The 13971-nt window shown below is 38.6% G+C and overlaps 1 protein-coding gene across 1 annotated transcript in view; it reads right to left on the reverse strand.

Annotated features, from left to right (window-relative positions):
* Positions 1–1744: 1744 nt before the first annotated feature.
* The window catches only part of LOC310943381 (transmembrane protein 163a-like), a gene marked incomplete at both ends in the record, with an annotated part of 52794 nt that continues 40567 nt past the window's right edge, over positions 1745–13971 (reverse strand). The window contains 5 exons of the mRNA XM_083908935.1: positions 1745–1805; positions 2562–2703; positions 4689–4800; positions 10241–10337; positions 13420–13511. Coding sequence (XP_083765061.1) covers positions 1745–1805; positions 2562–2703; positions 4689–4800; positions 10241–10337; positions 13420–13511 — 504 coding nt within the window. The remainder of the gene's footprint in view (positions 1806–2561; positions 2704–4688; positions 4801–10240; positions 10338–13419; positions 13512–13971) is intronic.

The following is a 13971-nucleotide window of genomic DNA, read 5'->3' on the forward strand; positions in this document are numbered from 1 at the left end:
TCTTGTCAATGTCTTGACTATATTTTCTATCCATTTTGCAACTCTTTTGATGAATCAAAGTGTGACTTTTAATGGGAAAAAAACACAAAAAAAATGTATAGGTGACCCCAAACATTTGAACAGTAGTGTATATCAGACCCTATCTGATATGACTGATATGTAATAGTGATTTTGTCAAACTCAGCTGAGGCTTGGACAGCACTGGCACAGATCACACCCACATCCAGTCTGAGATTTCCCACTTAAGAGTACCAGAAAACTGACAGTAAGACATTTACGTCGTTATGTTTTTCACCGAGAATCTACAGCCACATGTAACACAACATTTACAGTATATGCACACTAGAGTAGACACTGATCACTGATCATCGTCCTGCACTGTAACTGTAATGAGCCGTCTACTCCAAAAAGCCTGTTTATGTCGGCCCTAAAAAAAGAAGAAGACAAATCACTACTATAACTATGTTGTGACTGTTATTGTTGCATCCAAACAGTGTAATAAACATATTTACATACGGTGCAGTAGTAGTCTGTGTTCATTTCACATTATAAAGTTAACGATAACAGTGAAAAACAGAACGATTCGCAGCCTCATCTTTGTCATTGTGCTTAGAGTCACTTCACATTTCCCTTCCTGAAAGTCGCAGGTGAAATAAAGGAAAACAAAACATGAAACGATTGCAAAACAAATAAAAAATAAAAATAAAAAACACCAGCTGTGGATTAAGTACAATGTTTGTACAGTATATATATTATCACACTAATGACAAACAGCGAGGTTAGGCCTATAGCAAATGGCAATTTTTATATATACTGTATATACTGTATTAATGATCTAATCCTAAAAGAGTTTTTACAACAACACAGCAAATCACAAGATTACTTTTTTCCATCTTACCCATATTAAAAAAAACACTTTTTGTCTGGTTTTGTGAATGTTACCAAAAAAAAAAATGGATCACAGTAAATAACTTATCAAGGCATGTGTGTGTGTGTGTGTGTGGGGGAATGTAATACTCTGAAATAATCACTCGGTGAGAGTTTGAATCTGTGCTAATCTATCGGCGCCCGACGCTGACGCAGGACGACGCGTCTCATATTGTGCGACCAAACAAAAACAGGTCAAATGACGTCACTAAGGTTTATGGTCCATCGCCTGACAAATATAAGTCCTTTGGTGTCTTCCCCGTCCTCTTAAACTTCTGCATTAGTTTAGTGGTCAAAGCTCTGGTCGCCTGTGCTTTTTTAACCTCCTTTACAACTAGGAACCAATAAAAGATGTATAGTAGAGTAGAGTGGCTGCGTATGGAGGAAGGATGCTGGTGAGGTTCGGCTGACGCTAACAATTAAAAAAATAGATAAATAAATAAATAAAAGGAGCGGACACTGGATTAAGCTATTTTGCGTCACACAACTTGCACAATTTTGCAGTTTGATGGGATTGAAAAGTGAAGAAGAGTGGAAAAGAAGCTAAAAAATCTTTATATCAGTGATGTCGTTTTCCCTCAAAAGTGTGTCCATGTGGCGTAGTCACTGTGTAGAATACTGTGTGTGTGTGTGTATACTGTACTGTACGCATGTGTTCAGGTCCTTTCCTTGTGTGCATGTGAGTGACTATACAAAGACAGAAGAGAGAAGACAGAAGAGGACAGGAGGCAGCCAGAGTGTGTGTGTGAGTGTGTGTTTTTGTGAGTGTGTGAGTGTGTGTGAAACTGCTCTTCTGGTCAACACACGTACGCGTCTGTCACTCAAAGCGTTCATAGTTCCTCGTCTGCCTCACTCGGGGCACCATGTCCTTCAGGAGTCTGAGGAGACAAAGGTTACAGGAAAGTGAGCCTCTAATGCACATCATGTATGTTATTAAAGTTATATTAAAATAACACAGTGACAGCCATAATAATAATAACAGCTGTTTCAATTCTTTAAATGCTTATTAAAGGAGATTCATAGCCTTCTTTCAAATTCCCTTAAGAATAGGATACACATGGACATCGTGACAAAAGGATAACAACTATTGGATTAATTATCGTTTACTAAATGAATCGTCAGCTATTCATCAACAGTTTTCTGATTTCTCAGCTTCTTGAATGTGAATATTGTCTGTTTTCTCTGCTCCATGTAACAAATAAATCATAATTTTCAGGTTTGAGAAATGCTGTTTTGACATTTTTCTACATTTTCTGACATTTTCTGTTATTTTACAGACCAAACAAGTCCTTGATTAAATATAAATAAATAAATAATTGTTTGTAGCCACTCTATGATGCACATGTTCACAAATAAAAAAAGATGAAGATGAGGAGCATCAAAAAATGCAGATTTAGAATCCCACATCACTGACCAAACACTCTATATCAGTAATAATAATAAAAACTAGAAAAGCACTCGGAGAGCGCAGACCTCCACCAAGGCAGCTCAGCCCCCCACAAAATAGCGATAAAAATAGTGATACGGATCACACCCAAAATTAAATCACTTGTTCCTGGTCCCATTGTGGACATTTCCTGAATAAACAGACTAAACAGAATGTGGATCTAGAACTGCAGCTGTTCACCACTTACTTGACGCCATACGCCAAAATGATGAGTCCCATGAGAACTCCGATGGAGCCGTCCAAAAACCAGACATCAGCATGGTTCTTATAGACCTCAGCGCTGACCAGAATGGAAAATCCCATAATAGCTCCAACCAGGGAGTTGAACCCTGTAAGACACAATGTGTAAAAATGAAATGAAATATTAAATCTATATATAATATTATATATATATATCATTTCAAACTGTAAAATAGAGGCCACACACGTGCACTTATATAGACTGTACTATGTTCTTTTCTATAATTACATTTTCGACTTGCAGTGTGGGTTATTGTCTCACCTGCAGTAAGTGTTAAGTCTGGAGGGAAATAAATCCTGGCTCTAAGAAAAGCAACCTCAGGTTTACTGGATTGATGTCCTGTGCGTTATGAGACCAGGGCAGTGCAGCGTGTGTGTGTGTGTGTGTGCTTTTGTCCAAGTGTGTATGTGTCTATGAGCAGCAGTGAGTGATAACCAATTACTTCTCTGTTGAGTTGTGTAAGCAACTCACAAAAAACTGGAACACGCAGAGATAAAAACTCCGCTTTGTGGTTTTTGGTTTGAACGGTGTGCTGTGCAAAAGTCTTAGGTCATTTGCATTTGTTGTTTTAGCGACGCTACGATGACCGTACTGCGTCGTTATGTCTCAAACCCCTTCAATGGAACACTTCCGTGAAAACACGTGTATGCAGTTTTAAAATAACACATTTCTTTTAGAAATATAATCAAAAAATGTGCTTTTTCAGGTTTAAGAGTCAAATACTTAGTGTGACCTACACTAGACTTAGACCTTAAAGTCTTAGAACTTGAGTGTTTGTCCGACTATTGCATGTCCACAAATCTACACTCTTAGAAATAAAAGTGCTAAGTAGAACCATATAAGGTTCTTCAGCTTGTCCTCATAGGAGAACCCTTTTTGGCTCCAGGTGGAACCTTTCCACCAAGAACCCTTTTAAAACCCTTAATTCAGGAAAGGGGTTTTAAAGAGTTCTCTGGATCAAAATGGTTCTTACTGGAACCATTAGTGTTACCAAGAACCCTTGGTAAATGGTTCCAGGTAGAACCTCAGCCCTTGTAGAAGAACCCTTTTAGAACCCTTATTTCTAAGAGTGTAGACACGAGCTTGAGCATTACATATACATGCTTTATGAGATTAACTCAGATACCAATAATCACAGAATTTGACAGACTTTTGCACAGGAATTGTATGTATTTTCTTTTGTTTTTTTTAATTATGTACATTTATTGTGCCCTAACCCTAACTCTGCATTTTGCACCTCAGAGAAATATATTGCACCGTTTACTTCACATTTATTTCTATTATTTAGTATAAAAATTCCGACTTTGAACATTAATAGTGACCCGTCTTTACTACATCCTTGTTCCTTTTTGTTCATGTTTTTGGTCACACTTTATTTCTCCGTCTCCATAATCAACCACTCAATGTTTTATGTATTTATGCTTTTTATTTTTTTTTTTCCTCTCTCCCTCAAAATAAACTTAACACAGCTGGAGTTAAAAACTGAGCCCATATGGATGAGCCACATTCACATCTGTTGTGTGAGAGGAAGACAAACGCAGATAATAAAAATAACTCCATCTAGGGGTGAGGGGAAAAACATTGCGATTCTAATCATCCATGATTCTGAATAAATTCATAAAGTTCAAAAATCGATTAAAAATATATATATTTTTTAAAATATATATATTTTCTATTTTGAAAAACCACACAAAACCAGTGTTATTTGTGTACAGTTTATTTTTGTAACTTCTGGGAGAAAAATGCAGCCTAAGCTTTTATTTATGCAAGTTATTATTTTTTTTAGTATTTATTTGTTTTGAATGAATAAATGTTAACTTTTGTCTCAAGTTTTGCCTTTGTTTGATCAAATTATCGCATAATCTTATACAAACTGTATTGTTTTGATGCCATAATTTGCTTTAACACACTATGCATTGCATCAATTTTTGAATCAAGAATCGATGAATCGAATCGGTTGAATGGAGAATCGATTTTGAATCGAATCGTGATCCACCCAAAGATTCAAATCCCTAACTCCATCATCTCCAAAACAATAGTGAGTCATGTAACGATGTGCTGGTTGTGTCCTACCATCAGTGATGAGCGCCCGGCTGGTCAGAACTCTGCCCAACATGAACTTGACCACAGCCAGCAGGGAACACAAGAGCCCGCTCACTATGGACACGCTGAAGAGGAAGTCGTCCTGCGGAGAGACAGAGACGCGTGAATCGCATCAGTCGAAGACAAACATGGAGGCAACGCGAGTAAAGCGTGAATAAAGAGACAGTAACAGCAGGACAGAATGACCCACGGAGCCTCTTATCAGCTCCACACTTCATAAAATACAGCCTTGACTTCAGCGCGTCAAGCCAAGGTCGTAACAAACGATGCCTCTTTGTGCAGCGAGAGTCTGGAGGTTGTCAGTCTCAAACACACTCAGCAAAACCAACAGCAACACCCAGGAGGATCTCTCTTTCATATTTAATTGGCAGAAAGGGAGGGAGACAGAGAGCAGAGAGGAAGGAAAGAGAGAAACTGGAGTATTATGCTGAGTGGGAAATATGGTGGAGAAGCAGTGTCTGCTTTAAGCTCCAGTTAAGATTTGTTTTAATCTGAACTCCTTTACAGCTGAAGGAATTGACCGTATAAGAGCGCTAATATCGCCTCGCTTCTATATGTTACAATGCCGCCCCCTGTTGGATTGACAAGTGCATTCATAAACATTCATTCCTGAAAAAGAAAATGTGACCATCCCACACGTTTATTATCGTTGCCATAACGATGACGCTATAATGCCCTGGTGGCTCGTATCTGTGGGTAATTTGAGCAGCAGGAGGGATGGTGTGAAAAAAAGGGGGGGAATAGTGGGCTAAACCATCTAATCTGACTATAAAATACAATATAAATGACACACAATCCACTGTTGATTGCTTCAGCACTGGTGAGGGATTGTTTTTTGTTTTTTTTTGTTAAATCTTGGATAAAAAGAAAAGGGCATTTATTGATTTGTTTTCTACAGTATAATCTGGGGTTATTTATGGATGGATTAGTCTGCCACTCTGCAGTCGTGGAGATTGTTTTTGTGCACAAATAATTTGTTGTGCTGATCAAATAAATTAGTTCCAGCTGTGTGTTTCCCCTGTAAAACAGGTACAGTGGGTACAATTATCTATTGGTGATATTATTGCAGCTGAATATCAATCATCTCACACTTCCCTTCCCCTTGCATGTTATTTTGTGCATAAAATAGCGACATTCATTTCATGCAAATGATATTTGTTAGTTTTAGTATTATTTCTGTGCATTTATAGACGCTTAAACACAAATGCAAATCACAAAACATAAACGCAAAAACACAAATAAAAAAAACACAAACGCAAATCACAACACCCAAATGCAAATCAAAAAACACAAAACCAAAAACACAAATCACAAAAGCAAATCACAAAACAAACGCAAATCACAATAAAAATCCCCCAAAAATCCAAAAGTCTGTTCGTGCGTTTCCGTTGTGAGTTAAAGTTGTTGTGTTTTCTGCTTGATGCGGGATTCAAACCTGCAGTGAAGGGTGTAGCCTCAACATTGCGTTTGTGTTTTTTGATTTGGATTTGCGTTTTGCACCTGCAGGGCCACCGTAATTTACAAATGAACCAAACTAAATACACTGCATGGTCATTCCAAGAATGTTCTCCTTTCAATCAGATCCTGTGTCAGAAACTCTCCCTTTTATTTAATAGACTGATTTTCATTGATATTTCTAAAAAGAAATGCTCTACTATTCAATAAAAGCAATTTATGTTTTAGGCTTTAAAAAAAAAAAATCTGACAACACAGGCATCTTCCCTCCCAGTTCTTTGAAGATCGATTGAGGAAAATCTCACCGAGCTTAAAGTTCTGAGTTTCATCCGTGTGTCGCAGCATGTGTGCGACCTATTTGCGGCATCAGAACGAACGCGTTGCCCCCTCTAACTCGACGAGACACAATCTGAGCTCTCCCTGTTTAATCAGGCACCAGACGCAGACAGCCCCACCATAACAGCCGCAGCCCCGGACGTGACGTGAATCAGGAATCCCAGATTTTCTGCTCCCTTCTGTGTTCGCTCGCCGAGATATCACAGCCCTCAAAACACCTCGAAATATATACAGCAACACTTTACAGTATGCAAATTGTGCTGCAGCTCTACTCAATTGTGAAAAGTTAAGATTTTTTTCACAGCCTCTACGCGTCTCAATCTGTCACACACACACACACATAATCTGGTATGATAAATCACCGTTGACTGCTGTTTATATAAAGACCTCTGTGAACTACTCTGCTTTTGACAACCAGCGAAAAAAGAAAGAAAGAAAGAAAGAAAGAGTGGCAAAAAATCAAAGTTGAAAAATGAAGACGCGGATAAAAGATGGCTCTGTTAATGTAGAGTGACAGCGGAGGTGAGGGGAGGAGCACGTGTGGGTGACTGAGGACACAGGAAACACAGGGAGGGAATAAAAAAAATAAAGACGAAGAATGAGGTCACGAGAGGGGGAAAAAGTAGACAAATGAGACGGAGAATAAGACGAACCTGTCTTTAAAAACCTGCTGCGTCCGCAAATTCTGTTCGCCGGTGACGGCGTTTAACATAAAAAAAAAAGACAGCACCAGATGGCTGAGATCCTTCTGGAACACGGTAATAATCAATTAAACGCAGGAAGGTTACAGCGCTGTGATTATAATCCACGACGGGAGGGTTTAGATTTTGTTACCGAGACAGAAGTGTTAGCAGGAAACGAGTGAACGTTCGGAAAGTTTGGGGTCACCTATGCAATTTGTTTGTTTTCTACACTTTTATTCCTCAAAGAGTAGCAAAATGAATAGAAAATATAGTCAAGACATTGACAAGATTAGATTTTTTCAACATACTAATGTTTTCAGCTGTGCTAACGTCATTGCACAAGGGTTTTCAAGGGTTTTCTCATCATCCAATAGCCTTCTAACGCCATTAACGAAAACAATGTACCATTAGAACACTGCAAATGGGCCTCTATACACCTATGTACATATTCCATTAAAAACCAGACGTTTGCAGCTAGAATAGTCCTTTACCACATTAGCAATGTATAGAGTGTATTTTAAACGGTAGTGTATCGCTAACAAATACAAAATCAGTCCTGTAATACGCACACATTTGCTATTGTCATGAGTCATAATGTGAATTGGGTTGTCATGTTTAAAACGTGCATCGCCCAATAGACGATAAGGAAGATTAAGATGTAAAAAAAAAAAGCAGTGTTGAATATAAAAATCACCCTTTGGTTTATGGGGAAGTGAATGCATTCAGCCTCAAGTATACAGAATCATAGTGAGAGTGTTCCCAATGCTCAACTTCCCTGTCAGCTTTCTGCTGTTTTACTGTGTTTTATAGAGCGCTCTGTGTGTTGAATTTGAAAAAAAACACAGCTTGTGTTTTTGTTTGTCTCATCTGGGCTACCGTAGAAACATCCCAGAGGACGCTGCTTCCTATGCACAGACTAACCAACTCCACCGTTTTTTTAAATCATTCTACAACAAAGCACTGTACATACAGTATTTATGAATATTATATCCCACTTCAGCTCAATCGTACACTCTTCACGTTTGTATTTGGAGGACATTGTGTCCCTTGGCTCCAGAAGTGGACAGATTGTGAAGGTGAAATCATCAACACACCTAGAAAAGAAAGACGTGATGGACACGAGGATCTGGGCTGTGCCCCAGCAACAGAAGGATGAGACTATTTTCAGGCCTTATTCACAGTCTTAACACATCCAGAGAGAGAGAGATCTATGTGTGTGTGTGTGTGTGTGTGTGTGTGTGTGTCTGCTGCATGTGGAGGGAGACAAAAACTCTGACGTCTTAAAGAGCAGAGCGCTAAAAAAAGAAACCGAGCTTGTGAGACTAAACGGCACGAGTGTGTGCGTGGATTTGACGCAGACCTGCGTCTACACCTGTGTACGACACAAATAAAAACATAATAACGCAAATCTAATTAATGAATTAATGAATACAGGTTATTTTATAAACAGATGGCTGAATTTGGTTGATGAAACTCACTCTGAATCTTCGCTCTCCCAGTGCCAAGAATACAAAAAACCTCGAGATGTAAACATTTCTTTAACAGTTTGTGTTCCACTCGACTGAATAGTGCACTTATTAAAATGATAGAAAAGCTAACAAATTAACCGATGACGGCGTTTCATTACAGAAGAGCTGCGAGCTGCGCTGATACAAATCACAGATAATGAACCCACACGACCTCAATCTACTCCTCACAACAGAGTAAACGAATCAGCGTCTATTACAGTGGACGCAGTGGTCACTCCATTACTGCTGCTGACAGGAAACGATCGCACGTAGTGACCCAGTGTGAGCTATTCACTACAGTTATACAAGTATTAATACCTCACATACTCATACAGTTATTTATTTTTTACTAAATATCCAGGATTTTTGTTCCTTTTTTTCCCCAACTTTTCTATTCCTTACTTATGGGGATTTAGTCGCAATTGTGAAAAAAGGGATGAAAAGACGTGGTTAACGAATGGCTCTCATGAGTATTGTGTGATTATTGGGGGCTCTTAAATGATTTATTTTTTCCAAATCCAGTTAAGAAGAGTTAAATCGCGACAAATCTGCCAATCTGACAAATTCCATTATTTTTGCTATATTCACAACAGTTTTTACAGTAAGACCATATCACCAGTGTGTCGTGATTTGGGAATCGAACAAAGCAAAGAACGTGAATTAATGAACTTCATGACTAAAGACAGTGCAATCAGCCTGAGGTGGAACAATGCGTCTACTCCAGAGATGTTTACGGCAACAGCTCCAGTTTAACTGCCTTCTCTCTTTCATACATTGTTGTTGGACGGATAATATAATGCAAAACAGTGCAGTGAAAAACAACACAAAAATCTCTCACAATTTCACGTTCCTAAATCAGTGATCGATCCACAGTCTTGTTCCAGAAGTTGCTTTGTTATCCATTTTCTTCTTGTTCCATTTGCGACACAATGATCGTCAGGTGTTTGTTAAACTGCGACATATACATGTTTTTAAACATGTATGGTTGGCCCTTGATTGCAATTAATGGGTTAACACCGACAACCCTAGTTATTACGTGAATATCCACATTTAAAGTCCAAAAAATGTAGTCACGTAGAAAATGTCCTTATTTCTGAAGGAAAAGTACTTTTTTTCGATGAATATAACATTAAATGAATCAGAAATACACTCTATACATTGTTAATGTGGTAAACGACTATTCTAGCTGCAAACGTCTGGTTTTTAATGGAATATGTACATAGGTGTATAGAGGCCCATTTGCAGTGTTCTAATGGTACATTGTGTTTGCTAATGGCGTTATAAGGCTATTGGATGATTAGAAAAGCCTTGAAAACCCTTGTGCAATGATGTTAGCACAGCTGAAAACAGTTTTGCTGGAGAATAAAAATCATTATTTCTAATCTTGTCATTTTGCAACTCTTTTGATGAATGAAAGTGTGTATTTTAATGGAAAACACACAAAAATTGTATAGGTGACCCCAAACTTTTGAATGAATGAGTGTGTGTGTGTGTGTGTGTGTGTGTGTGTGTGTGTGTGTGTGTGTGTGTGCAGTCTTACCACTTCTGGCAGCATCCTGGTGGCCAGATTATGGATGGCCTTCCCGAGGATGCACAAGGACGAGAGCACGAACACGACCCCGAGGACGACACACGCTCTGCAGACAGACAGGCAGAGAGGAGAAGGTTGTTCGATCGTTATGTATAAAGTTCTTGCTTTTGAATAAGGATCATTTCTCATTTCTCCTGCCGCAGCGAAGAGCCCAAACAAAATGTGCTCACGGAGACCTGACAAACGCACAGAGATTATAAACGACACAGGCAGAGGCCGTCGGCAATCCAGTAAATTAGCAAAGCTTTTTGCTCTGCTTCCATGAATTATTAAAATGACAGCCGAACAACCTTAATACCTCGGCTGAGTTGCAGCCTGTGCTTCTGTAAGAACTTTTAAAATGACATTAGTGTCAGTGATATGAAAATTGCAAGCCTGATGGATCAGGTTCCCTTCAATAAACTCTAATATTGGAGTTGGCAGAGCGCTCGGTTTGTCTGGCAGAGCGCTCTGCTCACAAATATCAGTCAAATACTTGGCAAAAATAGTACAAATGTTCCCGGATCTATTTGGGGCAACACGTGCTAAAACACGCACACTTTGCCAGCTTCTGTCAGAACACATGAACTTGTTTTATTTTATGAAAAAGTACAGGAGAGAATGAAGTCACTTTCCCTGACACATCTGCTGAGGCCAGATTACAGACCCACTCTCATCTATCTCACTACACAACAGACACACACATCCTTGAGTTACCACATTATAATGAGATTATTAAGATGGAATTTAGTCTCTTCTTTGTCCCACACACATGTTCCATTTCAACTGCATCTACAGTAGATCGTGATTGCATATAGAAGCGACTTACTTCCCTATTTTAAACATTATTACCATGCTATTACTGTACCTGAATGTGAAGTGTGACTGAAACTGAGAATCACTTCTCTCCACACACACACACACACACAAGTCACAGCAGTCATGGAAAAAAACGTGAGTTTTCAGTCAATGTTAGAAAGACAAATGCAAATGTGAAGCGCTTCAGCATGCGCACATTAAAAATGTAACTGGGCCAATAACGAGGACTCCCAGTTACCTGCAGACCGACATAGAAGAAAAAGCAAACAGCAGCAACATCTCGGGCCTGTTTGCCACAAAAACCCCCAACTGTGTCTTTGCTGCTTCTGAAACGCACGCCTTCTCATGGCCCTGTGACAAAAACTCACACACGGCAGTAGCATCGCTGAAATGCTCCGGAATGCGTGCAGCAGAAAACTGACAAAAATGTTCAGCAAGCATCAGCCGATCAAATCATGTTCGCCAACATGTACCAAGGTCCAGCTAAAACACTATTTAGCCCTAAATAGAGCTCCCTGACCCTGTTTGTGCACCTCACTGTGAGGCGTTTACACTGATAATGAATGGAAAAGTATGGAATGGTATGTTCCTTTAGAGCAGAGGTGTCAAACTGACGGCACGTGGGCCACTTACTATCATGTTATGATAAAAACATTGGCCTTGATAAGATACAGACAGAATATAATACTATACTATGTTTTCTAGCAATATTCTATTTTTGGTTGTAATTATCACATTATGAAATGTATTACAGCAAAACATTAAATGATATATAAATATATACATATAAACATATATATATATGTATAAATATATATACATATACAAATATATACAGTATATATGTTTATGTATATATGTGTATATATATTTATTTGTGTGTGTATATATATATGTTTATATATATATACACATATATACATAAACGTATACATGTAAACATATATATAGATACATATACACATATACATACACACACATGCACATATATACATATACACATATGTACGTATATATATATATATATACACATACATTATGTGTATATATATATATGTTTGGTGTTTTAAAGACAGTTGTCCATGTTATTTACTAGATTTTCAGATTCATTTCTGTTATATTCATAGCTTTATTTTTGCATCATTCCAGATCAAAAACGAGCATTTTTACTCTGAAGTTTAGTAAAATATCATCACGAATATCTTTATGACGACATCATGATGAAATACTGTGTTAGAATGTTGTGTTTTAAATAAAAAATTGTATTATAAACAGACGTTTTTTTCCCCTCCCCATTTCCACCCTCTTGACCAGACTAGATGCTCATTTGGCATTTCTGACACCACTGCTTTCTCTACATGGCCTCAATCCACGTGTGCATGTATGGTGTGTGTAGTTCAGTTGTACTGTACATGCATTGTGTGCATGTTTCAGTACATCCTCTCTCTCTATGTCTCTCTGAATGCTTTGGTCTTTCATCAGCAGTAACAGGAGAAGCAGCGCTGCAGTAAGACAAACGAGACTCTGTGCAGGTCTGACAGCCTCTTGATGGACTCTGCTGAACTGATGGAATAACAGATGTGTGTTTACAGTCAAGTGCAGTGAGTTCCTTCATTAAGGGCAAACAAACAAACTAAAAATACTAACTCTTTTTGAATGTTTTGTTGGCCCTAAACTCCAGCTGGGCACGCACTCATCATCCACAGCATTAAAACAGAGAGCTAATTTTAATGTTACGGCTGATCTGTGGTTTAGTTTCGTAAATTCTAAATTTCAAATGGGGCATTTCCACGTTGTTTTAATGTCGAAGCTCATGGAAAACCTGCAAAGATCTGTCTTTGAATCCGCATAAGTGTTAAGCGTTAAAAAATAAAGAAAACTTCCCATTTGTTATTCATAGTCCAGCACATACACAACATACTTTGAGACGATGTGTTAGGTAAAACTCTTCACCATCATCATTATCAAAACACCAAATGAGGAAGACTGGTGTCCAATACTCTAGATCTGAAGCTCTGGGAGTTCACTGTGTCACAAAAACCTACAGATTTGACCTTTTTTTTTTTCTTTCTCAGATCTCTGATTTCCTCTCCTCCTTCACTTTGCATTAGATCGCGACATAATTTAATCCCCAAACTAATCAACTTCTGTTGTGCAAAAACAAACTTTTAACAGCAGCAGAAACAGAGTGCGGTTGTAAACATATTGTCTGATGATGCCTGTTCTCCTCTTTAATACCTGCCACACAAACAGTCATGTCCAGATTTGATGTCATCGTTTGCATGCCTGTCCCCTGAAGCATTATATTAAATTTTAAAACCCGTACTCACATGTACTCTCTGTGCGCAGAGTGCACTGCGGCGGCGTTGCTGTAGCGCCACAGGACGATGATCGATGACATGACGTCCAGTGTTGCATCAAACTACAGCAGAAGCAGAAACACAGAGACAGAGAAGAATGCAGCGTTAGGACGTCGTAGAGACAATGAAGAAAGTGTGTTTCAAGGAGCATCTAAGTCTGCCAATGTCACATGACTTACACCTAAAAGGTTACTGTCACTGTATATAGAAGACAATGAAATTGCTACTGCCCATGGCACACCATGAAACTAGGTAGTTAAAAGATTAGTTCAGGAGTCTGGTTATGACCTGTATCACCTTCCTGAAGGCAGAAACTCAAAAAATGGACTGGACCAGGTGGGAGGAGTTTTTTTTGTGTGTGTGTGTTGACTTTATGACCTTTATTTGCAGAGCTTTCCTGCCAGATACTGAGCAGCTCTCACACCACACCATGAGGCAGTTTGTGGACTGCCTCACACAGCAAATATAGACGCACATCTACTGTAATCAGTGGTATATGGAAGAAAAATACTTTATGTTTTT

Source organism: Microchirus variegatus (genome assembly GCF_963457635.1).
Source record: "Microchirus variegatus genome assembly, chromosome: 22".
Classification (NCBI taxonomy): Eukaryota; Metazoa; Chordata; class Actinopteri; order Pleuronectiformes; family Soleidae; genus Microchirus; species Microchirus variegatus.